The 14540-nt window shown below is 43.0% G+C and overlaps 1 protein-coding gene across 4 annotated transcripts in view; it reads left to right on the top strand.

Annotated features, from left to right (window-relative positions):
* PTPRG (protein tyrosine phosphatase receptor type G) overlaps positions 1-14540 on the top strand; it is a 774731-nt gene that overhangs the window by 585371 nt on the left and 174820 nt on the right. For all 4 annotated transcript variants that reach the window (XM_060402273.1, XM_027958231.2, XM_027958232.2 and 1 more), the window contains exon 6: positions 9752-9818. In XM_060402273.1, the coding sequence (XP_060258256.1) occupies positions 9752-9818 (67 nt within the window). The remainder of the gene's footprint in view (positions 1-9751; positions 9819-14540) is intronic.

Below are 14540 nucleotides of genomic sequence, written 5' to 3'. Positions count from 1 at the left end.
CAAGATGGAGATGAGAATCCCTTGTTGCCTAATCATAGAAGTGACTTCCCTTTGCTTTTGCCTCATTCTACTGTTGTAAAAATATACAGTAAGACCCCCCACAATGTTCAAAAATGAAAACATGCCACTGCATGCCAGCTGTCATACTCTGCTGCTGTCATTTTCAAGGTATAGTACTGTAAGATTGAGGCTTCCCCAGTGGTTCAGTGGTAAAGAATCTGCCTGCTAATATAGGAGATGCAGGTTCGATCCCTGGCTTGAGAAGATCCCCTGGAGAAGGAAATGGCAACCTCCTCTTCTATTCTTACCTGAAGAATCTCATGGATAGAATCCTGACAGGAGCCTAATAGGAGGCTATCCCTGGGGTCACACACACGACTTAGCCACTAAACAACTACAACTGTAAGATTAAAAATATTTTCTTTTGTGTGTGTGTGTGTTTGTTATGTATTGTTTGTAAAGTATTATAAACCTATTACAGTTCGGTACTATATAGCTGATGGTGTTCGTTGGGGACCTAGGCTAACTTTGTTGGACTTATGAACAAATTGGATTTGAAAACATACTCTCGAAACAGAACTAGCTTGTATCTAGGGGACTTCCTGTAGGCCACTAGATCAGCCTGGCCTCAGAGAGCAGAGACTTGCAGGGTCTGAATACCTGGAGTGGGGACCATTGGGAGATTCGTTAGGAGTCAGCCTGTCACAGCATACAGCAGGTGCTCAGTGAGTGTGTGTTGAGTGAATGAGCATAAGAGCTGGGTTCTTAGGATTTGAGCTGAAGAGATCCTGTCATTCCCCGCCCGCCCCCGCCACCCTGCCATTACATATGTAACTCTAAGATGAGCAAGGTTTGTTTTAATAATTTATATATGATACCTATGTGATATTTATATAGTCTTCCCCATCCTTCATAATGCCATTTGGATCTTTGGTTACTGGACTTAAAGTTTATCCAAAATGATGACCTGACCTACTCCTAAGGAGGAATCTCTTCAAGGAAAGGATCATATGCTTTGTCTCCTTAAGTTTTCCTTGCTGCATATGTGGTGGGGATTTAAAACAGTCCCTACCTCCTGCTTCCTGGATTCTGAGGCTCTTGTAAATGGACTGCCCTGAGCAGCTTTTTGCTTCAAGGGAATGGAAAAGCAAGGGTGAGAGTTCACATTTCATGTTTTAGTTGAAGTCACTTACTACATGTGGAAACAGCCCTGCTTTCTCCCCCAAACCTCTGATATTGTTGGAGCTTTTCAGTGCATGGCAGGATTATGAACAAGAGAAAGTCAACATTGTCCAGCATTGTGATACCAAATCAAGAGAAACTTACTGGCAAGGCACTGAACCTGAAATAAGCTTCTCTTGCCCCAGGCTTCTCTCTCTCTCTCTCTCTCTCTTTTTTTTTTTTTTTTTTTTAATTTCAAAGGTCCTGAGAACATCTGTGTGAAACAGTAGCTTAAGACTCTGGGTCATACTTTGCTGGATTGGAATTTCTCTTTTGCTTCTTCCCAGTACAACAGCAGCCTTTACATTGAGAAGACTGGCAGGGGTAGGACAGGCGGGCTCAGGGACCCTGTCTTGAACTGCTGTGAAGCCCTCCCCACTATCTTCTTGGCTTTGAAACGCAATGTGTTAAAAAGACAAAGAAGGACCAAAACCACCATGTGGGCCCCTGTGGAAGTCCCATTTGCCAGGTGCCCCCGTCTGCCCACTCCCTCGCTTTCTTCTGCTTTGGCTTTGAAACTGAGAGTTGAGTGAGTCCACAGCTAGAGGAAATGGCACTGTAGACCGAGCCCAGGGCAGTTTGATTCTCATGAAAATGAGAAATCGCCTATATTGACAGTAGGCATGCTTGCTGCTGGCAAGATCTGCAGTCGTGCAGATTCGCTCCTGGGCCTCCCTGTCACCCTGCCGGGTTGGCTTTTCCAGCAATAGACTCCTCCAAGCCAAGTCTGACAATTAAGTGGTAAACCCTCTGGTGAGCTGGGGAGGTGGGAGCAGAGGGATAGAGAGTGGTCAGTTTAAGCAGACCAAGAGCTTTAACTTTATTTCTTCTGTAGCCTTCTCTGGCCATGCATCTCAGTTCTCTGGAGATGAATAACTTGTGAATTGACTAGTCTCCATGAATATTACGAATTAACAGGAAGTAAGCCCGTGTCCATGCTCAAGGGCCACTGGAAGTGAGGAGGGTGAATTTTATTAGCATTTATGTGTTGCTTTCTCATATTAATCCCTTCCCATGGCTGAGGAGTTAGGAATTTTCTCATCTGCTGATGGAAACCAGTCCCAGGAGTGTGTCCTGTCAAGTACTGGAAAATAGATGATGATACGGGGCCATGACCTTTCTCTCTGACAGGAAGTCTTCTTTCTCTGGTGAGACACCTCTGTGATGTTTTGCGTATCTATTAGATTAGGCTTAACTATGATTCTGGAAATTTTTGATTTGAAGTTAATCCAAGCCTCCTGCTTAGGAATTCATACTTGGTTACTTGCCACTACTTGATCAGGAGACTAAAATCATTCATTTCAGAAGTCCTGCAGCCTTTCAGAGCTCTTCTTCATCAGCCTCGACTCCTTCTGGCTTGTGTCTCTGTTTTCTCCTTGACTTTATTCTGTGGCAGTGTGGGGTGTTAAATGCGCTTGAATACCTCTGATTCCACTTTTTGCAATCCCACGGCATCAGTGGCAGTCCAGAGAGAATCAGAGAGGATAGAAAATGTTATTGTGATGTCAAAAGGGAAAAAGAAATTTCTACCTTAGAAACTGAGAGTATAGGGTGTACAAGAAGAGAAGTCATATTTGTGAGTATTAAAAAGGAGAGTCAACGACCCAATCAAAAAATGGGCCAAAGAACTAAATAGACATTTCTCCAAAGAAGACATATGGATGGCTAACAAACACATGAAAAGATGCTCAACATCACTCATTATTAGAGAAATGCAAATCAAAACCACAATGAGGTACCACTTCACACCAGTCAGAATGTCTGCGATCCAAAAATCTGCAAGCAGTAAATGCTGGAGAGGGTGTGGAGAAAAGGGAACCCCCCTCCTACACTGTTGGTGGGAATGCAAACTAGTACAGCCACTTTGGAGAACAGTGTGGAGATTCCTTAAAAAATTGCAAATAGAACTACCTTATGACCCAGCAATCCCACTGCTGGGCATACACACCGAGGAAACCAGAATTGAAAGAGACACATGTACCCCAATGTTCATCGCAGCACTGTTTATAATAGCCAGGACATGGAAACAACCTAGATGTCCATCAGCAGATGAATGGATAAGAAACCTGTGGTACATATACACAATGGAGTATTACTCAGCCATTAAAAAGAATTCATTTGAATCAGTTCTGATGAGATGGATGAAACTGGAGCCGATTATACAGAGTGAAGTAAGCCAGAAAGAAAAACACCAATGCAGTATACTAACACATATATATGGAATTTAGAAAGATGGCAATGACGACCCTGTATGCAAGACAGGAAAAAAGACACAGATGTGTATAACAGACTTTTGGACTCAGAGGGAGAGGGAGAGGGTGGGATGATTTGGGAGAATGGCATTGAAACATGTATACTATCATGTAAGAATCGAATCGCCAGTCTATGTCTGACGCAGGATACAGCATGCTTGGGGCTGGTGCACGGTGATGACCCAGAGAGATGTTATGGGGAGGGAGGTGGGAGGGGGGTTCATGTTTGGGAATGCATGTACACCCGTGGTGGATTCATGTCAATGTATGGCAAAACCAATACAGTATTGTAAAGTAAAATAAAGTAAAAATAAAAATAAAAAAAGAAAGTATAATCTTGATATGGATTATAACAAACAATTTACTAATAAAAATGAAAATAAACGTTAAAAAAAAGAGTCGATGTGAAGATCAAAAAAAATAAAAATAAAAAGAGTCAAGAAAACAATGATGTTTTCAACATAGATCAGTGTTATATACATCAATATACTTCAATATAGATCAGCATTGTTTGAACAGTGTCAGTAGTTTGATGTTCTTATCTTCTTGAACGTAGATAGATTCTGAAATTATTTTAATTTAATAAGCATTTAATTTATTAATGGCTTCTCTGTTGGCTCAGATGGTCAAGAACCTGCCTGCAGTGTCAGAGACCTGGGTTTGATCCCTAGGTCGGTAAGATCCCCTGGAAAAGGGAATAGTAACTCATTCTAGTATACTTGCCTGGATTATCCCATGGACAGAGGAGCTGGGTGGGCTGCAGTCCATGGGCTTGCAAAAGAGTTGGACACAACTCTTTATTAATAAAGGGATGTGGTCAGTGCTCTGCCTCTGAGGCTTAACTTGGAATGCAGTTTTGTAAAAATAGCCAAGTCATGAATGGTTTTTGTCAGGAACGTCTTGAGAGCAGCTTCAACTAAACCCTGGTGAGTGGTACCCAAGGTGCTGGAGCCAGAATGGAAGAAGCTGCAGCATCCTTGCTGTGTGGTCCTTTAAGTGATAGCTGTGGGTGAAGAGAAGAATCAGATCTGAAATCAGCCTGCCCTTTTCTTGATAAACACTTTAGCTTCTGAGTTCACAGTTACCTGCTAACCATCATTGTGGATGGATCATCATTGCTGCAATTCAGGAAGGATGTGCAGAGCCTCTGGTCCTGCTGTTTGTCACTTTCCCTCATAGTCGTGGTTAATGGGGTAGCCATTCGCCCTCAGCAGGCATAAATCCTTTTTCCCACATGAGGATATTGGCTGGATATGACGTTTATAGGACTAACGGAGCAGCTGGCGATGTCGGATTCAAGGCAACTAGGTTGTCTTGGCCATCCTATTCAGCAGATGGCCAGGACTTGATAGATTGAAGATTATTAGGATCCAAGTCAAGGGCTACATGGCACAGTGGATGGAAAAAGTAAATGGCAGCTCATCTCCAAATGCAGACACACGCAGTCTGGCAGGGCCTGTCTACTTCCATGTCATTTTGCTTCCAGCAGGAATAAATGGATGTCTGCCTGTAGAGCCTAGATTATAGAGAGACATCTCTGGAGATTATCGATAACTTAGTTACTTAATTGACAGCTGGCTGAATCCTTACAGCTATAATTTAGAAAGAAAATTTTATGAAGTTTAGGCGTCATCTGTGTTTATATAAATTTGCCCTTTTACCCAAACCTACATGCCATGGTTTCCTGTATTGCTGATATCCCTATGTCTTCTGATTATATCCAAAGACAACTTAAAAGCTTTAATTCAGAGCCCTCTGTTGCATCAGCGTGCTATCCTTTTGAAGATGACTAATGCCGTGAAAGCTGCTCTGAATTGGAAGTGCCCGAAGCTATGTTATGCAAGTGAGAGCAGGAAAGGACTGCTCTCCGGGAAAGCGGTGTCTATTTCTCCCCGTCCATTCTAGGCTCATTTGTGCAATTGCTGCCTTCTCCATATTACTGCATAACTTCTTTGACTCTAAAGTGGAAGGAAGCAAATTTCAAAAGCCAGGAAAACTCCTCGTGTGGTTTTAGCGGGAGCGGCATATTACAAAATGGAGTGGATGTCAAATAAATTTGCATCTTTTGAAAATTGAACTCAAGGAGCTATTATTGCTTTTAGAGCCAAGTGCATTAAGAAGTCTCAGGGATAAGATGGCTGGTGTTTGACATTCATTTACATTTGAGTGTTTGGGTCAGGTTGTTACCCAGTCCTATGCAGCCCACATGAATTGTTGCATTTGGACTCAGCATTATATCCCAAGCTTCATACATTGATTCTCATAACATGATGAGATTGGGGATTTCCCTGGTGATCTGGTGGCTAAGACTCTGAGCTCCTAATCAGGAGGCCTGGTTCGATCCATGGTCAAGAAACTAGATCCTATGTGTCACAAGTGAAAGATCCTGCCTGCCACAGCTAAGCCCTGGTGCAACCAAATAAATAAATAAAATTGAAAAAAAATTAAATTTATCATTAAAAAAGCCATGAGATTGTATCCCCATGTCACAGATGAAGGCACTGAAGCTCTAAGGTTTCCATCTTCCCCCATCTCTTGGCCTCCTCTATCCTGGGCAGAGATCAGAAGTCACCTTGTACACCTTCTCTGAAGGCATATTTCAGAGCTTCCCAAATTGCTAAGCTAATGTCTCTGAATTTTTTTTTGAGTGGCACATTGCTTGAAGCAGTGAGTGGATGGGATTATTTGTTAGGCTTATGCCTTCTGGAACAAACCCACATATTAATATGCTCTTAGGATTCTAATCCTGATTTTTAAATCCAAGACATGAACTGGAAAGTAGGTTCTATATTATTAGTAAGTTACTTTGACCATCCAATAATCTTCATTTTTCTCCCTCTTTCTGTCAGTCTTCTAAACCTCAACCATATAAACCAGCAATAGAGGCTGTGTAGGTAAATGGACATTGTAGAAGCCTTTTCATTTTCAGCATTGCTTAGAATCTAGGGTCAGGCTCTTGAGCCTGAATGAGACCAGTCTTGAGTAATCAAACACAGAGTTAGTGGAGTCAGAAGCAACCAGAAATTGAAGGTGGATTAGGGTGCCAGATAATTTTCTTTTTTCATGGGCTACAACATTATTGATGGATGTAAGTCACAGGGGATTAGAACACTTCCTTTGAAGTTTCACATCGTCTGATAAGGCTAAATGCATTAAAGGGTTCCCCTGAGTACAGAACATACCCCTATTATTGGGATCAAAAATCAGAGTATCCAGGGGACATTCCTGGTGGTCCAGTGGTTAAGACCCCATGCTTCCAGTGCAGAGGGTGCTGGGTCCATCCCTGGTTAGGGCACCAAGATCCCACATTATGCAGGGTGTGGCCAAAAAATAGAAAAAAAAAAAATCAGAGTATCTGTTAAATGTTGCCACAGTGGAAGAGGGGTAGCACCATTTTGTAGAAGCACAGGAGTTGATCAGGTTGATGGTAAATGTTGTGTCTTGTGATGTGAGATCTCATTGAGAAACCATCCAGACAAGCCATAAATAAGCAAAGTGTATTAATTAAGAAAATGGTTGGTATCATAGCCTACCCCCATCTTCCACCTCTGTACACAGTCATGAAACTCAGGTAAATGTTGCTCTTTAGTAAATGATCCCAATTAGTTAAAACAACAATCATCTTGTTACTTTCTGATTCCCTAGATGAGCTGGTTGGTGCTTCTGGTCAAGGCCAACTTGGCTGGTCTCTGCAGACTGCAGGTGGTCCTTCTAAGGCTGGATGGTCTCAAATAGACTTACTCTGCTGTCTGCCCATTGGGCTCGGTCTAGGATGGCTTCAGCTGAGACTGTGTGTGTCCGTTCCTGTGGTCTCTTGACCTTTCTTGTTTCTAGCCTGGCGTTCTTTACCTGGGGGTTTCCAGATTTCAAAGATTAACAAGACAGTATAAACCCTTGCACCCAAGTGCCTATATAAGCTTCTCTCTGCATCATGCCTGCTGATGTCTTTTTGGCCAAAGCAAATGTGTCAAGCCCAGTTTCAAAGAGTAGAGAAATTGATCTGCGCTCTTGATGAGAGGAGTAGAAAACCACCTTTCCAAGGTGTGTGTGACAGTGAAGGCAGGCGTTGGTGGCCATTTGCCATTTTCCACATGCGTTAGAATAACTTTGAGTAGTTGAACTGGCATTAACATGTCCAGCAGCCTGAACCTGGACAAGGGAGAAGGGGACCATGTTTTCGTCTCTAACTTCAATTTGATACGAGGTGTTTGTCTGGAGTCTTGCTTTATTCTATCACTCTTAAAGTTTGGCCATTCACTGATAGACTCTTATCTTGCGTTCTTGAATTGTGTTTCCATTTTGGTTAAGTTTTTAAAATGTTTGATTAGTCTATGCTGTGGTGCAAATATGGTTTTTTTTTATTTCATTGTGTGGTGTTCCGTGGATGTTTGCCTTTCAGGAATGTTTTGTTCTACGACCAGTGTATTAAACCCCTGGTTTGAGCTTCCTCTCAGGCTATTTTGGAGGTAACACTCATGACAGCTTCTGGAATTCTACCACTGTGCTCTGATACAGTGATCCCCTTTTTTTTTTTTTTTTTAATACTTGTAGTCTTTTTGATGTAGCACCAAATTCTACCTCATTTTATTAGTCTATAAACATAACCCCATACCCAGTGACAACTGTGTTTGAATTTAGTCGTAACTCAGGGCTCCAGACATTAATATGTAATCACTGTTAACTCAGAGCATCCATTCTGCATTTCTGTCTCAACGTAATGCATGGTTGGAATCATGGGCTAGTTAATTCCTTGCATTTTTCTGAATGTTATTGGATGTTTAGAGCAGCCCTGCCTCTACCCCCTTGATGCTCATAGCCCCACCTCCTCTACCCTTACTCATAACAACCAACAGTGTCTGCAGACATGATTACATGGCCCCTGGGTGGGAATGGGGAGATAGGTAAAAATGCCTCCAGTTGAACCACTGCTGAGGCAGAAGAGAGAAAGACATTGCGAAGTATGACTTCTATTAGAGAGCAAACTAGGATCAGCAACCAGACAAGGAGAATTGTAAGGAAGGAAGAGGTGCACTCATTTTTTCGGTCACCTTAAAATTTAACCTATGATGGCCCCGGATTCCCCTGGACTAACCAGGAAACATCAAGTTGGATCTTGCTACATGTTGAAAGGTTCATCAATATCTTAACTTTATTATGTTAGAAGTGGCTTAAATTTGGAGAAACTCAGTTGGAAGAAGTTCAGTATACACAAAAGCAGAGAAAATCATATCATGGCCCTTCTGATTCAAATGCCCTAAGATCCTAAATGTGATTAATGGCCAGTCCTGATGCGTTTGTACCCTGCTTGCTTCCCCTGCTACCCACTGCTGAATTCTTTGGAAGCAAAGATCATTTCATTTGTTGCTATTTGAATATGTGTCTCAAAGAAAGAACTTAAAAACCAAAATTATAACATGCTGGTAAAATTTTAATCTTTTGGAAAAGAGAAGATTGAGAGTTATGCTGAGCAGTATCAGAAGTTAAGGGGAAAGTATGTGAGTCAGGATCAAAGAAGCTTGACATTCGAGGGGATTAAAAACTCCAGGAGGAGGAGAAGGGGTGTCCTGGTGGTTTAATGATTAGGATTGGCGCTTCCACTGCTGTGGCCTGCATTCAGTCCTTGGTCTGGGAACTGAAATATCCGGCAAACTGTGCAACATGGCCAAAATTTTAAAAAGAAAGAAAGGGGAAAAAAAAAAAAAAGAAAGCTCCAGGGGGGAATCAAGGTTGGAGACACTGTCTCTTTGAGCTCCTTTCCTCTCTATATTTGCCCTGCCTGAGTGACTCTTAGAAATGCCTCTTTGAGCATAAGTTAAGGCACATGGGACTGGGATCCTTAAAAAGGAGAGAAGGCTGCAGGGAACAAATCCATTTTCAAAAAAGAAGAGAAAAAAAATCACAAAAAGGTATTGAAATATTCGGTCAGTGATGGATTGGTCTCTGATGACTTTCAATGACTTTTTAGTCGGTTGGGGTCTACTTTTAATAAAACAAAGCAAGGGGAAAGTCTGCATGCTTTTTAAGATCTTGCTGGGACAACAGTGTTTCTCTCCTGTTCTGATGTATTCTGAGAAGTTTCTCTCTTTTGATTTAGCCTTCCTCACTTGATTTTATGATGTCATAAATCTCCTGTGTTCGGTGAGAGGCATGGTGTATGTGAGACCCAAGCAGCTTACTTGATAACATCCCCCTTCCCCCTTCTCTTTAGAAGATTAAACTGAGACTGTTGTGTCTGATGCCAGAACAGATTTAACCAATCATGTTTCCTTTACATATAGGTCAGTCCAAGGGACAATTCTGCACTGGATCCTATTATCCACGGGTTGAAGGGCGTCGTCCATCACGGTAAGGCAGCTGCGTACACTTCCCTTTTTCTGGGGTAGGGAGGGCTAAGGTCTCCACCTGAAGGAGTGGGTTATCTCGCAGAGGACGGAGCGTGACACCTATTCCTCATGCCCTGATGGTGAAGGGCATGAGAGCCATTATTTGATGGGTAAAGAGCACACCCATTTATTACCTGCAAATGGATCTGGGTTAACAGTAAGCCATTTGTTTCTCTTCAGGTACCACTCAGAATGCATATGTTATAAATCAGAACCTCTTAAGAGGTACCATTCATACACACTGAACCTGCCACCTGCCTCATAGCTATCCTAAATTGATTCCCTTTTCAAGTAACTTTTCATTTATGAATTTCTTGATTTGCCTCTGAGATTTTGGGGAATAAGTTTAAGTAACCCTGACAAGTCATTAAACTTTGCTGCATGTGAACAAGTACCATTAGCTACTGGAATGGAAAATGCTGGGCCGTGTTCTGTGCAGCAGACATGTCTTATCCTCAAGCATAAAACTGGGAGAGAAAGTAAGATAGATGGGTTCTGTCTTACCCAACCTTTTTTTATTGGAGGAATTTCCCTGCAACTTTATTATTGGCGATGCATCATTACCTATGACATCAGGATCGTCTAATTTCAAAAGTACCCTGTCACAGGGAGGTGTGGAGTTGAGAAGTAATGTAATGATTTGCAAAGTTTTAATAATCTAATTAGAATTCCAAAGACATTGACAGAAGTAGCATTAGTAACCATAATAAATCTCCCTTTCATCTCCACGGCTGTGATAAAACATCTTCACAGCTTTCTGGGAGGGTGTCTTTCCACATTAGCCAACTCTGCCGAGCTTAACAAACATTTTACCCGCTTTCTCTCAGGGAAACAAAACCAGTTTTCAGTGTTCAGTGGAAGCAAGTAGGATTTGGGATTAATTCTTCTGCTCTTAGACCTGTTCAATCGTACAGCAGGTAACAAGAATAAACCTAGTCAATGTAGAAAAGTAAGATGACTTGAAAACACCCCATTGAGGTTTTCGCTGTTGGAAATTTCCATTGTTTCTCCATTTCCAAAGAAATCCCCTCACGCAAAATTGGGAAGTAGGTGGTACAGACAGTTCCCTTAGGGAGCAAAACGCTTTTGCCAACTCTTAGGCTGTCTGCTCCTTGGTGACGTGATGTTGAGAGCAGCATAGGCAGTGGAGGACAACAATATAGGAGGAGATTTGCGTTGCACTCGGAACAGTTTCAAAAATGCACAGGATGTTGGTGTCATGGGCAGCACGCTGTGTTCTCTGAGCTCTTTCTCAGAGGGTGCCCTAGAAATCTCCTTGATGAAGCAGCTTCTTGAAATTCCAGCCCATTGTGTAGATGATAAGTTTGAGGGGTTCACATGTACTGAATGATGGACAGGCCTTCCTTCCCCCGGCTCTTCTTGTTATAATGCAATCACCCCACAAGGAATTCTAAAATCTTTAAAACAGGTACCTCTTCTCCAGCCTAAGAGGAGATGCTCCATCAGCTGTGGCACTTGAATGTGTCTGTGGCATCTGGCGTTGTTTCCACAGTGATCAGTGAAGGAGATTCCATCTGTTAGAGAGAAGCAGTAGGCGTCCTTTGGTCCCTAAGTCCCCAGATCTCAGCAAACGCACTGCATTGCGATCATTTGGTTCATGAGCTGCATGCTGGCATGATCATGTTATCCTTCTTCATTCTCCATAATTACCCTCTAAGAGGCTGTTATGTGTAGGGATGTGGTACCTGTTCTGGCAGGGATGCCCACGATGTGGTTTCAAGTCTACCTCCTAATTGAAAAGTCAGAGTAGACCTGCGAAAAATAGCTGCAAAGGAAGTTCAGTTCTTCTTTTTTTTTTTTTAATTTTTAGAACTCAGCATTCATGTCAGTGTAACTCAGAAGTCATTATCCCCTGGAGGGGTGGACAGATTTCTTCTTTAACACACAAGGGAATGTGTTTCTTTTGTCTCTTAAAATCTGGAAATGCACCTTTTTTAACTTTTTATTTTGTATTGGGGTATAGCCGATTAACAGTGCTGTGATTGTTTCAGGTGAACAGCTAAAGGACTCAGCCATACATATACATGTATCTGTTCTTCCCCAAATCTGTTTATTAATCGTTGATATTTGATGAAGGCTTGAGCATTCCTATTTGTGAGTATGTTTGGTTCAACTTTAGTCTTCTGGTCAAAGGCTGCTCTTGATTTGGGCACACATGGCTGGCGTAGCCCTAGGGCTCCCTTGAATTATTCATCATGCCCAGTTACAGAACTCAGATCAAGGTTTCTAGTGTCTGGCTTTTATCCTAATTATGCTAAGTAACATATACCACAAAGGGCACCCAGACATGTGCCAAGCTGAGGTGAGGAATTGCAAAGTCACTTCTGTGAACAGAGTGACCTAGCCTGGGAGGGAGTCCCAGCCATTCTGGGAGAGGATGCCTTCCATGTTCCAGCATAGGCCTCATCAGGGCTTTCTCATGGGGGGAGAGTGTGGGCTTTGGAGCCGGACTGGCCTTGGTGGGGATCTCGGCTTTGCCACTCCCTAGCTGGCTCAATAGCTGCCTCTTGAGCCCCTCTGAGAAAGTTCACTTGTTTATTCCACAGGAGTGTTGCACGCCCATTCAGTCTGATTGCTGGACTGATGCACTGGTGAAGACAGACCCAGGCCAGCCCTCAGGGACCCAGGAGGAGATGAATGCCACCCCCTGTCGCCCTAGCCTGCCCAGACTGTCACCCCTTCTAGTCTTTGCATCTGCTGTTTCTGTTTCCTCTGCCAGATAAGTTCAGCTCAGAACCCAGATGTCTTCCTCTAATTATTTCAGGTCTTGGTTCAGATCTTGCTTCCTCAAACAATTCTTCCTTTATCCTCCCCAGCTCCCCACTGGCTCCCCACTCCCTTCATTCCTTGTCATTTCACCTTAGGTTTCTTCCTTTGAAGCTCTTAAAGGTATCTGAACTCATGTTGTGTATTTATTCCTGTGTGAGTGTGTTCAGTCGCTCAGTTGTGTCTGACTCTTTGCAGCCCTGTAGACTGTAGGCCCCCAGGCAGGAATACTGGAGTGGGTTGCCATGCCCTCCTCCAGGGCGTCGTCTTCACCCAGAGGTCGAGCCATCATCTCTTGTACCTCCTGCATTGGCAGGTGGGTTCTTTACCACTGAGCCACCAGGGAAGCCTGTTTACCCGTGTATTACCTCCTAAAGTGTAAGCTTCATGGGAGCAGAACCCATGTGTATTTAACCGCTAATAGATCCTCAGGAATGTTAGCCAAAAGAGTGAATCAAGTAAAGATGCAAATAGGTGAAAAATATAAAATTGGAAAAAGAAGAGGTGGAACTAAAGGCTGCTCAGGCTTTGCTTTCATTGGGAAGAGAAAGAAGTAGGATAATGTCTTGGAAACTTGATTTTGCCCTCTGTTCCTGGGCCATGGTTGACTCTCCTTTTGATAACTCCCATCACTTCTATCATTCTTCCAAAAGAGAAGAAACATCTGAAGTTGGTTAAAAAAAAAAACAAAAAACTGCTCTTGGAACTAGAAGTGTTTTGAGCTGGAGGTCCTATGAGGGATTTGAATGCTCTGTTAATGTGATGAGACATAAATAATCATACGCTTCACAGAGTGTCTGGCTTGGGCACGATGATAGAGAGATGCACCAAGAAGGAATCAATACGGATTTCTGTTCCAGTTCACCATTGTCTTTTATTTCCTCAGCTCTGGGAGTCTTATCTTAGAATATTAATTTCTCATTAAGTGATTTTTTTTCAATAGGAAGAATCTTACATATTCCTCCAGCTGAAATGGCAGTGAGGAATCTGGTTCCACTAGCCAACCATTGGCCTTTGGTCACTCGAGTCCCCTGTGAAGCAGATGAAAGATTGGATTTCAAGGGGAAGAGACTGCCTAGGAAGGATAAAGAGGAGAGGGAGCAGGAGTGGGTGGGGAGAGCATTAGAACCCCAACACAGGTCTGACACCTCCAAAGAGAGGGAAGCTAGGAGGACTGGCTGAAAGCATCTCTAAGGAAGTTTTGGCTGGGCCCTTGGAGAACCCCAGAGACAAGGCTGCCCGTAAGAGGAGTCCTCTATGTGGTCACTGACTAGAGCATCCTAACACGACCGGTCTCCCTGGAGGCACAGAGGCTGACAAGCCTCCTCACAGCAGCTTGTCTCTAGAAGGAAGATCTTAGGGGTTCCCCCGTGACTGATCCAGCCATTCACATTTTCCTTCCAGACACGTTTTCCTGATCACCTTGCCAAAAAGTTGATGACTTGGGCCTCTCACTTTTCAAATGCGCAGAGCTTCTTACAGGCACTGCTTGCTCCTTTTGTGCACAATTATTAAGCACCTAATCTAAGTACACCATGAAGCCATGCGTAGAGAGAGAGCACAGCTGAGTTTATAGACAGTCAGGAGACATATAAGGTTAAATATGGAATTACAGACCTTACTCAGACTTGGGATTACAGAGCAGGCATCTCAGACAAAATGACCCTTGAGACCTAAAGAGTGCGTAAACACTGTCCAGGCCGAGAAGGGAGCCTAAGGTTTCAAGCAGCACCAGCATAGAGGTGGCATGTTTGAGAGCCTGAGCTCCGAAACCTGGCTTCTCTCATGCTGGGGAGAGGTACCTGGAAACCTCTTGGCAGCGGAAAGTGCACTCTCTTAAGGGTTCATTTTTCTATGTAAATTGTGATTTTTACAAACTTGAGAGGCGTGAAGAAAT

The sequence above is a fragment of the Ovis aries genome, chromosome 19, assembly GCF_016772045.2.
Source record: "Ovis aries strain OAR_USU_Benz2616 breed Rambouillet chromosome 19, ARS-UI_Ramb_v3.0, whole genome shotgun sequence".
Classification (NCBI taxonomy): Eukaryota; Metazoa; Chordata; class Mammalia; order Artiodactyla; family Bovidae; genus Ovis; species Ovis aries.
Note: the sequence above shows the minus strand (reverse complement) of the source record. Positions and strands in the feature narration are given on the sequence as shown.